The sequence below is a fragment of the Gekko japonicus genome, unplaced genomic scaffold (genome assembly GCF_001447785.1).
Source record: "Gekko japonicus isolate JY-2015 unplaced genomic scaffold, Gekko_japonicus_V1.1 scaffold695, whole genome shotgun sequence".
Classification (NCBI taxonomy): Eukaryota; Metazoa; Chordata; class Lepidosauria; order Squamata; family Gekkonidae; genus Gekko; species Gekko japonicus.
This window is the reverse complement of record NW_015159731.1, coordinates 76,623-89,622: the sequence shown is the minus strand read 5'-3', so window position 1 is coordinate 89,622 and position 13,000 is coordinate 76,623. Positions and strand designations below refer to the sequence as shown.

General features: G+C 45.2%; 1 protein-coding gene across 1 annotated transcript in view; it reads left to right on the top strand.

Annotated features, from left to right (window-relative positions):
• FBLN2 (fibulin 2) overlaps positions 1-13,000 on the top strand; it is a 225,170-nt gene that overhangs the window by 179,515 nt on the left and 32,655 nt on the right. The window contains exons 7-8 of the mRNA XM_015428721.1: positions 670-789; positions 1,260-1,361. Of these exons, the coding sequence (XP_015284207.1) occupies positions 670-789; positions 1,260-1,361 (222 nt within the window). The remainder of the gene's footprint in view (positions 1-669; positions 790-1,259; positions 1,362-13,000) is intronic.

Sequence of the window (13,000 nt, the reverse complement as noted above, 5' to 3'; positions counted from 1 at the left end):
AGCAGGTTCCTTCACTGTATTTCTTCCCAAACATGCAGTACAGCACAACTGGCTTTTTGCGCATGCGCATTTTCACACAGCCCATGTGATTTCTATTCTTTCCCTCACATTCTTGCTGCATAACTGCTCTGCTTAGGAGGCAATTGTTTAAATAAACAATTACATTCATCACAAATCATATAAATCAGTCATAAGACTGGCCTTCATCTAAGTAGCCCCTAGGGGTGTTAATGACTGCCAGCTGGTTTGAATCAGCATGCTCAGTTTTGCCAAACCCCAGTGCCAACCTACTTGTTAGGTGCTCAGTACAATTTAACAAGCTGAATTACTGTCTCACATTTGGTTGATACCTTTATATATGGTATGTTTGCAACATCTCTAGCAATAATGAAATAGAACTAGAGCAGTTCTCTTATTCCCAGTTCAAACCTAGACCTGTCAGTTTCAGGGAGCTTAGGTTTTAAGACTAATCTCAAGAAAGTATTTCTCAAATGTATTGTAAGAAAAGTAATTGCCTTATACTGAATCCAATAACGCATATGGCAGATATCCTTTCCCACAGTTTCCTTGACCCTTGGGGGTTGTACCCTTATGAAAGTAGTTCAGTATAAAAGTTCAGAAATATGAATTAACTAAGGCTGATACTTTTTCCTTCTATATTGTGTATAGATTTTGAAGAAGACGGACAAAACACTGCCTTGGCGGACACAGCCACAGTTGCTTCAGAAGCCTCGAACATCCAACCTGTGACCAACAATTCTTTACATGTAGAGCAAGATAAATGTAAAGGTATGTTTGATAGGCAAACTGGAGACATGAGTTTGTTTACAAGTCCAAAATAAATTCCAAAGCTTCCTTGGCTGTTTTCATTTCAGTTCACATCCACACATTACTTGCCTCCAGTACTAGCCTGAAGAAAGAGGTAGAGGGAATCTCAGAGGGTAATGTCCTGAGGTAATTTGAAGCAAGCTTCTGAATTCAAGGTTATTTCATGCTAGCTGTTTAGAGTTGTTCAGGCAACACAGCTGTGGGTGGTAATTTCAAACACACAAGTGGGAATGAATTACTCAGGTGTGTTTGCCTGTAAGAGGAGGGTGGTACATAGTGATTAAGGTTACGAGAATAGATTGTTTGTTTTCACATTTTACAGTCTGGTGCAAAGGCAGAGATTATAATTAGGAGAAGAAAGCCTTGGATGTTTAAAGGACTTTTGCTTTGGTTTGAAACATTCATGCATCTTGAACTGTTGTGTTTTCCAGATAATGGACCATGCAAGCACATATGTCATGTTATGGAAGGGAAAGTTATGTGCTCTTGCTTACCTGGGTTTGCCCTTATGTTGGATGGGGTTACATGTGAAGGTAAGTGCATTTCCACTTAGTTTAATAGACTGAAATGTTGACAGTGTCTATGATTATCTCTCTGTCTTTGTAAAAATAATATAAGAGAATTCCAGTTATGAGAGGGTGCTGACAACAACACAATACATTGGCCCCGGTCACACGGGCAGGAAACTGCAGAGGAGAAGCGTGGCTGTTTGCCCTGGGGCAAACTACTGCGCAGTTAAGTGATCAGACCTCCTGTGGAGGTCCTGTGGAGGTACCGTGGAGGTTCCATGGCAAGGGAGAGGTGCCGATCACAGGACAGCACAACGAAGAAGCGCGCGCTGCGGCAAACTGTTTTTTATTATTGTGTACATGGCAAATGCGCATGCTCCGTTGGGTGCGCATGCGCATCCACAGAGACCTGGACAAAAAAACCCCACCTTATTTGCAAGGTGACATGGGCAGGCGCCGGATGCCACCGGAAACGCGATCAGACGCCCGCCCTTGCCCCGCAGTTTCCGGAAACTAGTACCTCCAAGGTACTAGTTTTTTGCCACGCAGTTTCGGCTGGAAGCCTCGGTTGAGCCACGGGAGTGCTACGCTTCCCAGATGTGCTGGTGAGATCGCGCCCGGAAACTCCGGCTGTTTTCCGTCTCACTTGTGTGGCTTCTGTTACGTGTGACCGCAGCCATTGTATACTTTACTGGGGCCCCGGTCACACGGGAGGTTTTGGGCCGGAAGAGGGACGGATCGGGGGCGCAGCAAACGGGCGCGATCTCACCGCAACATCTGGGAATCGACGCACACCCATCCCTGATCCGTCCCTACGGCCCAGTGCTGCAGAGCAAAAAAAAACCCCAAGTAAAGAGAAGCGCAGCAAGCGTGGCCGTGGGATCGCCGGCGCGTCAATCATCAGGAGCATTCAAGGCTCTTGGCTGAACTGCGCATGCACACGCATGAGTGGCCGGCTGCCTCGGTCTCCCATCGGTGGCTTCCTCCCCGGCATCTGATTGTGCCGGGGAGCAACTGCGTGGCGGCTCAGGGGATCTGTGTGATCCAGCCGCCGCATGTCTCTTTTGGTGCGGCTCTAAAAAGTCGCTCTTTGGCTGTGTTTTTTTTTACTGTGATATGATTAGCTAGTTTTCTGTTCTCTACCATTTGCAAATGATGTATTTTGCAGTAGATCAATATGGGTAGCTGTATTAGTCTGTCTGTAGCAGCAGAAAAGAGCAAGGGTCCAGTAGCATCTTAAAGACTAACAAAATTAGTGGCAGGGTATGAGCTTTTGTGAGTCACTGCTCACTTTTTCAGATACTTTTAACATTGTGATGTGTGGATTGATCAGGTGCTTTAGATATTTAAATTTCTAGCCCGACATGACTAAGAGTGAGGATGAATCCATTTTTAAAGAACATATTAAAATAAAATTAAAATAAGATTAAAACATATATTTAACAATGACCACAAAAACTATATAAAAAACCTGGTTCCAAAATGTCTACCCTGAATTGGGGTAATTTTGGAGCCACAGATGTGACACTATCTCATTTGAAGAAGAACTGAGCTCTGCCTATAGTACTGTTATCAGTGCTTTTGGAACATGTTCCTAGAAATGTAGGAGTCTGGCTCTGTTGTTGTTTGAGATGACAGAGAATGAAGTAGGGAGAAAGCCCTCCGTAATTTTGCAGTGTTTGCAGAACTGGGAGTGTAATAAGTCTACCAGGCCGAAGAAAGGTCACACAGGAAAACAAGGGAGCTCCAAGACATTCCTTTCATAGAATTGACCTTTCAAACCACTATGGTCTTTTTAGTGTAGGCCTGCATATGGCCTTAAAATGCACTTGCCTTTATGGAGGTGATACTCTCCAAACCTAGTGTTTTCACTGTCTCAGCTTCCACTCTAGCCTGTGGACTGATACAGATCAGACTGCTAGACTGTGAAGGCTATTTTAAACACCTCCTATAATTCTTGTCTCTGTGCGATGAGAGGTTTGCATGCAGGGACTAAAGCATTTTTCAAATGCCACAGCAACACCACATACAAAGATGAAGGCAACCACAATTAAATTAACCACAGTTACAGTAATTTGAAGATTATCATATGTCATACTTACAGGAGACCATGTGCACTGGCTCTTTCCTCTCTTTGTGATGGGTGGGGGTGGCAGGAATGGGCACTAATTTGTTTTTGGAGTCAAACAGCCCACTGTCCTCAAAATGGTAGTGTATAAGATTTTAATAATACTTGAGGACTGCGCGATCACACTGCAACATCTGGGAAGCGTAGAACTCCCGTGGCTAACCCGAGGCTTCCCACCAAAGATGCGGAGTAAAAAACTAGTACCTCCGAGGTGCCGGTTTCCAGGAGCTGTGGGGCAAGAACGGGCATCTGATCGCGTTTCCGGTGGACTTACATGGCATCTGGTGCCCGCTGCTGTTCGTAACAGACAAGGGTTTTTTTCCCTCCCAAGTCTCTGCAGGTTGCGCAACAGCGCCCAACAGCGCATGCGCACAAAGAAACTCCGGAGCGATTCCTAGTGCGATCGCGCAGCGCGGCTTCTGTGCCGTGCTGCAGGATACCCGTCTGGTTGGCATCTCCCCCCTAACCACGGTACCTCGACCGGGACGTGTACTCGGGCGGCCACGTGTTAGTTTCCTCCAGGGCAATTAGCCATGCCTCCCCCTCCCCCACGATATCCGGCCCATGTGACCGGGGCCACAGATAAGATAGAAGGAGTAAGAACAATCACTTGCGGAGTGTTAGTAATCAGTGATGTTACCTCGACACCAGTGTTCCCTCTAAGCTGAGTTAGTGTGAGCTAGCTCACAGTTGTTTAGCCTCCGGCTCACACATTTTTGCCTTAGCTCAGGAAGGGATGGCTCCAGAGCAAACTAATGTATGCAGTAGCCAAGTCACTCGCTCACAACTTTAATGCCGGTAGCTCACAAAGTAGAATTTTTGCTCACAAGACTCCACAGCTTAGAGGGAGCATTGCTCGACACCATCTTCCTCCGATGTCTAAGGTAGCTTTCAAATATACCAAATGACTGCACAGGAGAACCTTATACCAGTGTGGGACACTGCAGGCTACCACACTTAGACAGTCATGTCTCCACTAAAGTGACTGAACATAGAACTAGATCTCTAATTTGGGTAAGAGAACTGGAAACTCTCTCTGAACAAAAACCAGTTAACAGCCCTTTTCTCCCTCCGCCTATTCCCCTTCCCATCTCACTCCAAGTGTTTTGAGGGACCTGATTGGCCTCTGCTGGCTTTCTTACAAAAGCAGCAGAGTACAAAGGGGGCTTTGCAGATGTGAAAAAGGAGGTGGACTTGGCTCTGTCTGTCACAGTCATAGATATTATGACTGGTCGTCTAGAGCTAATAGCAGGATAGACTTTAAACAATTTGTTTCTTATTGCTGATTCTCCTTTCTCTTCACAAAAATGAGAGTTTTGCCTCCTGTGCATATCACTTTAACATAATAATAAAGCACCCACAAGTCTATCTAGTTCATGGTTATCTTACCCTTTCTTTAAGAAGCTCAAAGTGACATACATAGCTCAACATCACCTAACAATTTTCATTCCAGTTTGGGGATTCGAACTTGGGCATCCCAAACAGAAATCCAAATGTAATTATTGAGGACCCTCAATGGCCCTTCATATATCCATTAGACAAATCTGCCCCTCAGATACCAGGAAATCTGAAGACAAATGTGAAAAGACAGGGGCTATTGATTCCAGTCAAGGTTGCAATAGGGGCATTGCTGAAGAACCATAAATTCCAGTTTTTTAATCAAACTTGTGATTTGGAAAGTTAACACTATGTAATTATAGAGGTGTAACGAAAACACACTGTTTGGTGTAGCCAGTTTGGTGTAGTGGTTAAGTGCGCGGACTCTAATCTGGGAGAACCGGGTTTGATCCCCCGCTCCTCTACTGGATGACCTTGGGCAAGCCGTAGTTCTGATAAGAGCTGTTCTTGAAAAAAGAGCAGTTTGTGTCAGAGTTCTCTCAGCCCCACCCACCTCACAGGGTGTCTGTGGTGGGGAGGGGAAGGGAAAGGAGTTTGTAAGCCGCTCTGAGACACCTTTGGTAGTGAAGGGTGGGGTATAAATCCAATCTCTTCTTCTTCTTCTTCTTAATTAGATAATTCCATCGTGGATGAATTTATTCTTTCTTAGGGTTGCCAGAACTCTCCTGGCTACTGCCAGGGGATGGGGGAGGAGGAAGGTTGCCAGATCCAGGTTGAGAAACTCCTGGAGATTTGGAGATGGAGCCTGGGGGGGACAAGGACCCCAGTAGGGTGCAATGCCGTAGAGTCTATCCTCCCAAACTGATCTCTGTAATCTGGAGGTGAGCTGTAATCTCAGGGGATCCCTAGGTCTCACCTGGAAACTGGCATTCCTATTTTTCTCCTTACAGTTCCTTACAAGTACTCATAGTTGTTCCAGAACACAGTTGTTTGAGAATGCACTGGGATTGTTCTACTGTGTCAACGATGGTTTTTATCTGTACGGTGGATTTTATACTCAGCATTCATAAAAATGTGTTAGTAAATTGATAGGTGTAAACAATCCACCTCATAGTTTTTAGAAAAAGAAGGAGAGTAGGTTTTTATACCCCACTTTTTTCTACCTTAAGAAGTCTCAAAGTAGTTTACAATCTCCTTTCCCTTCCTCTCCCCACAACAGACACCCTGTGAGGTAGGTGGGGCTGAGAGAGCTCTGAGAGAACTGTGACTAGCTCAAGGTCACCCAGCAGGCTTCATGTGGAAGAGGAGTGTGGAATCAAACCCGGTTCTCCAGATTAGAGGCCGCTGCTCTTAACTGCTACACCATGCTGCAAAGCATTCACTATATGTATATACTATATGTATATCTAGCTGTAGCAAAATCCACAAAAACACAAGCCCTATTTGTTGCACTGTTTTTGGCACCATCTAGCAATTGCTGTTTTTTAGCTATTGTCTTGACAATACATTCTTAAGATACACACAGCCTGAATGTTCATAGCTATGATTTCTGCACTCTGGAAGAGAAGACAGTTGAAATAGGCTATGCCTACACAACCATTTCATATCCTTTGTCTGACTCTTTTAGGTTTAGATATTTGTCGTTTTGACCCAAGAATGTTGTGTATTTATTGCATGGAGGCAACACATGTGACAGCAGCAAGCCATTGGCCAACTCCCTCCCCCGCAAAAATACCCCACAGTGTTTTCAGATGAATGTAACTAATTTATAATACTCGGATCAACTTCTTGGTGGCTCTATCACTGTCTTTTCAGTTTCAAAGCCACATAGTATAACTTCTTCAAAACATCTGTGGTTACAGCTAGGCTGATAAAACTGGTGGCCTTATTCTCTGACGCACTCTGCCAGCAAATAAACATCTGGAATGGGGAGCTGACCTGTTGTATTGTGCTGGTGCTATCAGTTGTTTAGATAGCATGCTGAAACACCAGAGTTAGCATATTTGCTATAGTGTAGAAAGTTATTAGATTGCAGTGTGATATTAGAAATCCCTCTTGGATACATTTTGATTCACCACTTAATTGTAAACTGGCTCCAGAACTGCTATGGGAGCAAACTGATTAGAAGTGTGCATTTCTTTTTATAAAGTCAGATTTGTAGTTTTTTGCCAGTTTCTAAAAATTCCTTTCTTTCAAAAAAAGAAAAAGAAAAGAACAGCAAGTGAATAAAGCTGAAAACCAAGGAACTAAATAGAATTTCTTTTTTAAAAAGAAAACAAAGGTATACATAAAGTTGACCAAAAATATAATAACAGTGGTGAAAGATCTAAACATAAGTTTCTATAAAAGTTTCCAAATATCTAAAAATAAATCCATACACAATTGTAATCTACATGCCATGCATTCAAATATTCATAGAGTTCTAAGGTCCTCAATCCACTGATTTACCAGAGGTGGACATTTGCTTTTCCTATGTTGTAGTATAAGTCTTTTATCTGTAATAAGGACATGGATGGTCCATTTTTGTTGACAATCAGGTAGAGACAGGGAGATAGTTAAAAGTAGATAAGAATCCTAAAAATCAATGTAATTTCTAATATAAAATTGATATGACTACTAATTTCTTCCCATAGAAACCAAATGAGTGGACTTGCCCAAAGCATATGTTTAAGGGACACATCTTGTGAGTTACAACGCCAATAGTTACACAACGCACGTGAACTCAAAGTGTGCATGCTCACAAAAGCTTATACTTTGAATAAAACTTTGTTGGCCTTAAAGGTGCTACTGGAATCAAACTTTGTTTTGCCACTTTGGAGTTCACTCACGGCTTGGAGAAGGCATTTATAGGGACCATGTTCCTTTTAAATTCCTTTCCCCCCTTCATTAGAAACAATGGAAGAGGAAGATGGGGTCACCTTCCTACGGGACTCATAGTGTTTGGACCCCGGTCCAATCTTTTTGAAACTTTGGGGGCTTTTTTAGAAGAGGCACCAGCAGCTATGCTGCAAATTTGGTGCCTCTACATAAAAAAACAGCCCCTCCAGAGCCCCAGATACCCCTGGCTTGATTCTCCATTGTAGACTGTGGGGACCATTGACTACAATAGTCCCTATAGGGTATAATGGAGAACTTGCCACTAGAAGTTCACTTGTGGTGCAGCTTGCAAAAAGCCACTCTGCAAGTGAACTCTGAAAAAGCAGGAAGATGTTTAAAGAGAAGGCAACCATTTTAAACACCAGCTATTTGGCAATCCTGAAAAATCCCCAATATTTTTGTGATTTTTCAGGGTGGCCATTTTCGGATAGCCAGATCAGCAGCCCAGTTGGTAACCGGTTTTCAGCTTGGTTTATACTGAGTGCAAACCCCTAATGTAGTCCAGCAACCTGAGGAGGGGCTATGGCTCAGTGGTAGAGCATCTGCTTGGCATGCAGAAGGTCCCTGATTCTGTCACTGGCATTGCTATGTAAAGGATCAGGTAATGGCTCTATTCATCGGGGAGGCTTACTCCTTCAGGGCGTTCCCCCCACCAAAGATCATGGGCATTGAGTGTACCGACTGTCGAACGCACCGGCCAATAGCCTACCATCCCTGATGGAGGCTGTATCAGGCTGGGCATTGGAACACCCTAGACTGATAGTCTTTGGCGATTTCAATGTCCATGCTGATGACGTGGCCTCTACTCTGGCAACGGACCTGGTGTTGTCTATGGTGGCACTGGGACTCTCCCAATATGTAACGACCCCCACTCACCAAGCTGGGCACACGCTTAATTTGATCTTCGTGGCGGGGGTAACAGTGGACCAGGTTACTGCTTTGGCAGTCCCATGAGGGCCCACCTGAATGTTCCACCCCAACCCTGTTTAGGCGGTGTTTAGCTCGCCAGCAGAGCCAGATGGACCCAGTGCAGCTCCAGATGGCTCTGCGGGATCCGATGCCCCCTGGCAGCTCATTGGATGAGCTTGTAGAGGACTGGCATAGCCAACTCTCCACAGCCATCAATGAGAACACTCTCCGGCACCCTCTGCACTCTCACTTGGTTCACCCAGGAGCTGTGGCTGATGAAGTGAAGGCTAAGATGGCTAGCGAGACAGTGGTGGCACTCTCGTGACAAAGCTACAAGAACATTTTATAGGTCACTTATGAGATCCTATGAGATGGCAGTCAAAGCCACGAAGAGAGAGTTCTACGTGGCTACGATTGCATCCATGAGCTCATGCCCAGCCCAATTGTTTAGAGTGATTTGGTCCATAACAGCTCTGCCACAGGGCAGACCAAACACTAAAGAACTTGATATTGGCTGTGAGGCATTTGTGAGCTATTTCATGGATAAAATCTTGTCGCTCTGTCACAACCTCCCCACCACAGTTGAAACAGTGAGCGATCTCGAGGCTCCAAGCACATCTTCGATCTTGGTTCTGGATCATTTCGGCCCATTCAGCCTGGAGGACATTGACAGATTGCTCTTGACTGTATGTTCAACCACATGCAACCTTGATCCGTGCCCTTCCTGGCTTATTAGAGCTGGCCATGAAGGGTTCCGAGATGCCCTAAGGGAAATTATCAACAAGTGCCTCTCTCAGGGGCTGTTCCCGGGGGCAATCAAGGAAGTGATGGTCCTCTCTCTCCTAAAAAGACCATCTTTGGACCCAGCCAAATGGACTAATTACCAGCCGGTCTCCAATTTGCCCTACTTGGGCAAATTAATCGAGAGGGCAGTGGTGATTCAGTTACAGGGCTTTATGGATGACACTTCCACATTAGATCCCTTCCAGTCTGGCTTTCGCCCGGGACACGGGACGGAGACGGCATTGGTCGCTCTGACTGATGACCTCCAGAAGCATCTGGATCGGGGCGGTTCGGCAGTACTGTTGCTGTTGGACTTGTCGGCTGTGTTCGACACGTTCGACCATCAGTTGCTGCTCCACTGCCTCGCTGACATGGGAATTCAGGGGCTTGCCTTGCAATGGCTTCCTTCCTTTCTCCAAGGTCGGGGACAAAGGGTAGCACTAGGGGAACAGCAGTCCAGGAGGCACCCGCTGGAGTGTGGAGTGCCTCAAGGGTCAGTGCTTTCCCCAATGCTATTTAACATCTATATGCGCCCCCTTGCCCAGATAGCCCAGAGGTATGGGCTGGAATTTCACCAGTACGCTGATGACACGCAGCTCCAACTGATGTTGGGTGGCCAGACGGACTCCAGACCAGAAGATCTGGATCGGGCATTACAAATCGTAGCTGGTTGGCTCAGGCTGATCTGGCTTAAGTTGAATCCGGTAAAGACAGAGGTCCTGTGCGTGGGTCAGGGCGGTTCAGGGTGAGGACCCCACTCCCGACCTTCGTTGGGGCACCATTGGTGCCACAGCTGGAGGTTAGGAGCTTGGGAGTGCTCCTGGATACCTCCTTAACAATGGAGGCTCAGGTAGTAGCCAAAGAGATCAGGGCCCTGCGAGAACGTCTACAGTTCCTCAGGGCCTGCAAGACGGAGCTCTTCCACCAGGCTTTCAATTAAGGAGCCGCCCTGACTATTACCACCAACGAGCCCGGCCCTCAGCCTTAACATCTGGCCTATACCATCGCATGACTCAAGAAGACCACTGAGCTGGACTGTCTGCTTGCAAACATTCTTAGTACGCCACCTCAAGTAACCAATGAAGGATTACTAGCACCTTATGATTTTATGATTCATTTGTATTTGAATTGTTGTAAAATGATTTTATGTGGTTTTATTGGTATTTTTGTACCAACTGTGTTAGCCACCCTGAGCCTGCTCGCGGGGAGGGTGGGGTACAAATTGAATGAATGAATGAATGAATGAATGATTGAATGAATGAATAAAATAAGTGATGTGAAAGATCTGACCTGTCAGATGTGAACATCTTGGTTTCACTTTTCTCACTTGGCCTTATCTTGCTGCCTGACCTTGATGCTTCACGCTCTTGCCTCCCTGGGAACCTGCAGTCTTTACTTTCAGTGCACAAGGCTTGCACCTCTGATTGGCTTAACGCCATCAGAGAGCCCCACTTCAAACGCAGTATATCTTCCCCTCTCCCACCTGTTGGGTTAGCCTTTACACAGATTGTATGCACAGATGACCTGCTTCTACTGAACTCAATAAACTTGATCCTTTTGAAGGAACGTTGTTGAGCCTGAGTTTGTGGGACTCTGACATCACCCTAAGATACTGGAGAGCCATTGTCAGTCTGAGTAGGCAATACTGACTTTGAACCACTGGTCTGATCCAGCAGGGCTGCTCTTACATTATTATGTTCACTGAAATCAATGTAAATAACTATTGCATTAACTTTCCTTTTTTCCCTTTTTCTCTTTTGTATTTTTTATATGTGCTTGTGTATATGTGTGTGTGTGCATGTGACTGTGTGTGCACCTGGAAGTCATGGCGGCCTCTGGTGACTGACCCCTACTGGGGGCCTGGAGGATATTCAGAGAGGTGGCTGAATAAAGCCTGCCCCCACCTCCTACCTCTGGTATTTCAAGGAGGTCTCCCATCCAAGTACTTGCCAAAGTCGACCCTGCTTAGCTTCCAAGATGTGACGAGATCAGGCTTGCCTGGGCTATCCAGGTCAGGGCACTATTGCATTAACTTTCAAATAGTACCAGATTTTGATATCACAGAATCAGGCAGAAGTTTTTAAAACTGGATATCAAAGCACATTTCTAGGGGTGATGAATTTGGATGAAATTCTCTGGGCATGCACCTCTCAGCCAAGGGATCCTTTCTTCCACAATTCAGATAAATACAAAGAAGCATCCATGGGCTGTAGGCAAATAGATTTCCCACTAGCAGAGTAGGAAGAGGCAGGTGTGAATTAGTGTATGAATGAGCTTTCTTCTCTTTTCCAAGGATCCTCAAATGATGCTTTTTTAAAATTCAACAAATATAGAACATGAAGGTGAGAGGACCTAAATCCTGCCATCCCTCACCTTATCTCACTGCATTTCTTTTCAGCTCAACTAACCCCCCCCCCCCAATACCAGCTAGAAGGAAAAAATCCTGATAGGAGATTGCATCTGTAACAAGCTGGAATGAAGATATCCAAACTCTCATCAACAGGCCCCATACTTGCAAGTGATACTAAAGCACAGTTCACTGGCTTGATTGGCCAACAATACCCTAGCAAATTCTGCTTTCAAAATTGCGTTTAAGGTGAAATTGTCTTTAGGCGGGGTGGGGAGTAACAACTAGCCGTATAAGACATATTTCATATCTTGATTTGAGAATGCAGAAGGTGAATGCTAACATGGTGCCACTTAAGTCTTCGGACTTAAATCAGCAACCACTCAGCAATAACTTACAGTCAATGTTTGTCTTCTTTTTCTAGCATTATTTATTTTTGCTGATGTTTTTTGTCTCTCTGTGTTTATCAGTAGTAAAATAGCTTTTTAAAAAACTAGATACTGTAAACTGACGAAGTTCTGTAAACTCTATTTTTGTTTGTTTTCTTTTTGTGCCAAGTTGTAGCCTACTTATGGCCCCCCCCACGAGGGTTTTCAAGGCAAGAGACATTCAGAGGTGGTTTGCCATTGCTTGCCTCCGTGTAGCAACCCTGGTATTCCTTAGTGGTCTCCCATCCAAATACTAAGCAGGGCTGGTCTTGCTTAGCTTCCAAGTTCTGATGAGATCGGGCTAGACTGGATTATCCAGATCAGGGTATAAACCTTATTCTTATTCTTAAATACTGGAACAACATTATTGGGTTGAAGAAAAGTAGGTACTGGATGGGGTTGGAAAAATCTCACACCCAGAGGCAGAGTAGCAGACCAGTATTCAGTATATACCCCACCTAAGTAATCTCTTTGAAGCTGATACCTACCTTGGAGTAAAAATAGTCTGGATTGTTGGAAATGAAGCCCTGAAGAGAGGTCTTTGTCAGAACTTATGAAGGGAATCAAACACTCGTAAGTTAATATACTGGTGATCCCCAGCCCGAGAGACATCTGGCTGTCCTCAGCCAGAGCCAGGGCCTTTTCAGCCTTGGCCCCAACCTGGTAGAACTCTCTGCTGAATAACATCCGTGCTCTGCAGGACCTAATGCAGTTCCGCAGGGCTTGTAAGGCAGAGATGTTCCACCAGGCTTTTGGTTGAAGACAGCAATGGGTTCCGTCTTATCCCATAGGCGTAATCTTCGTGGGGGCAGCGGGGCTTCAGCCCCCGCCGAAATTTTCAGGAAGGTGCTCA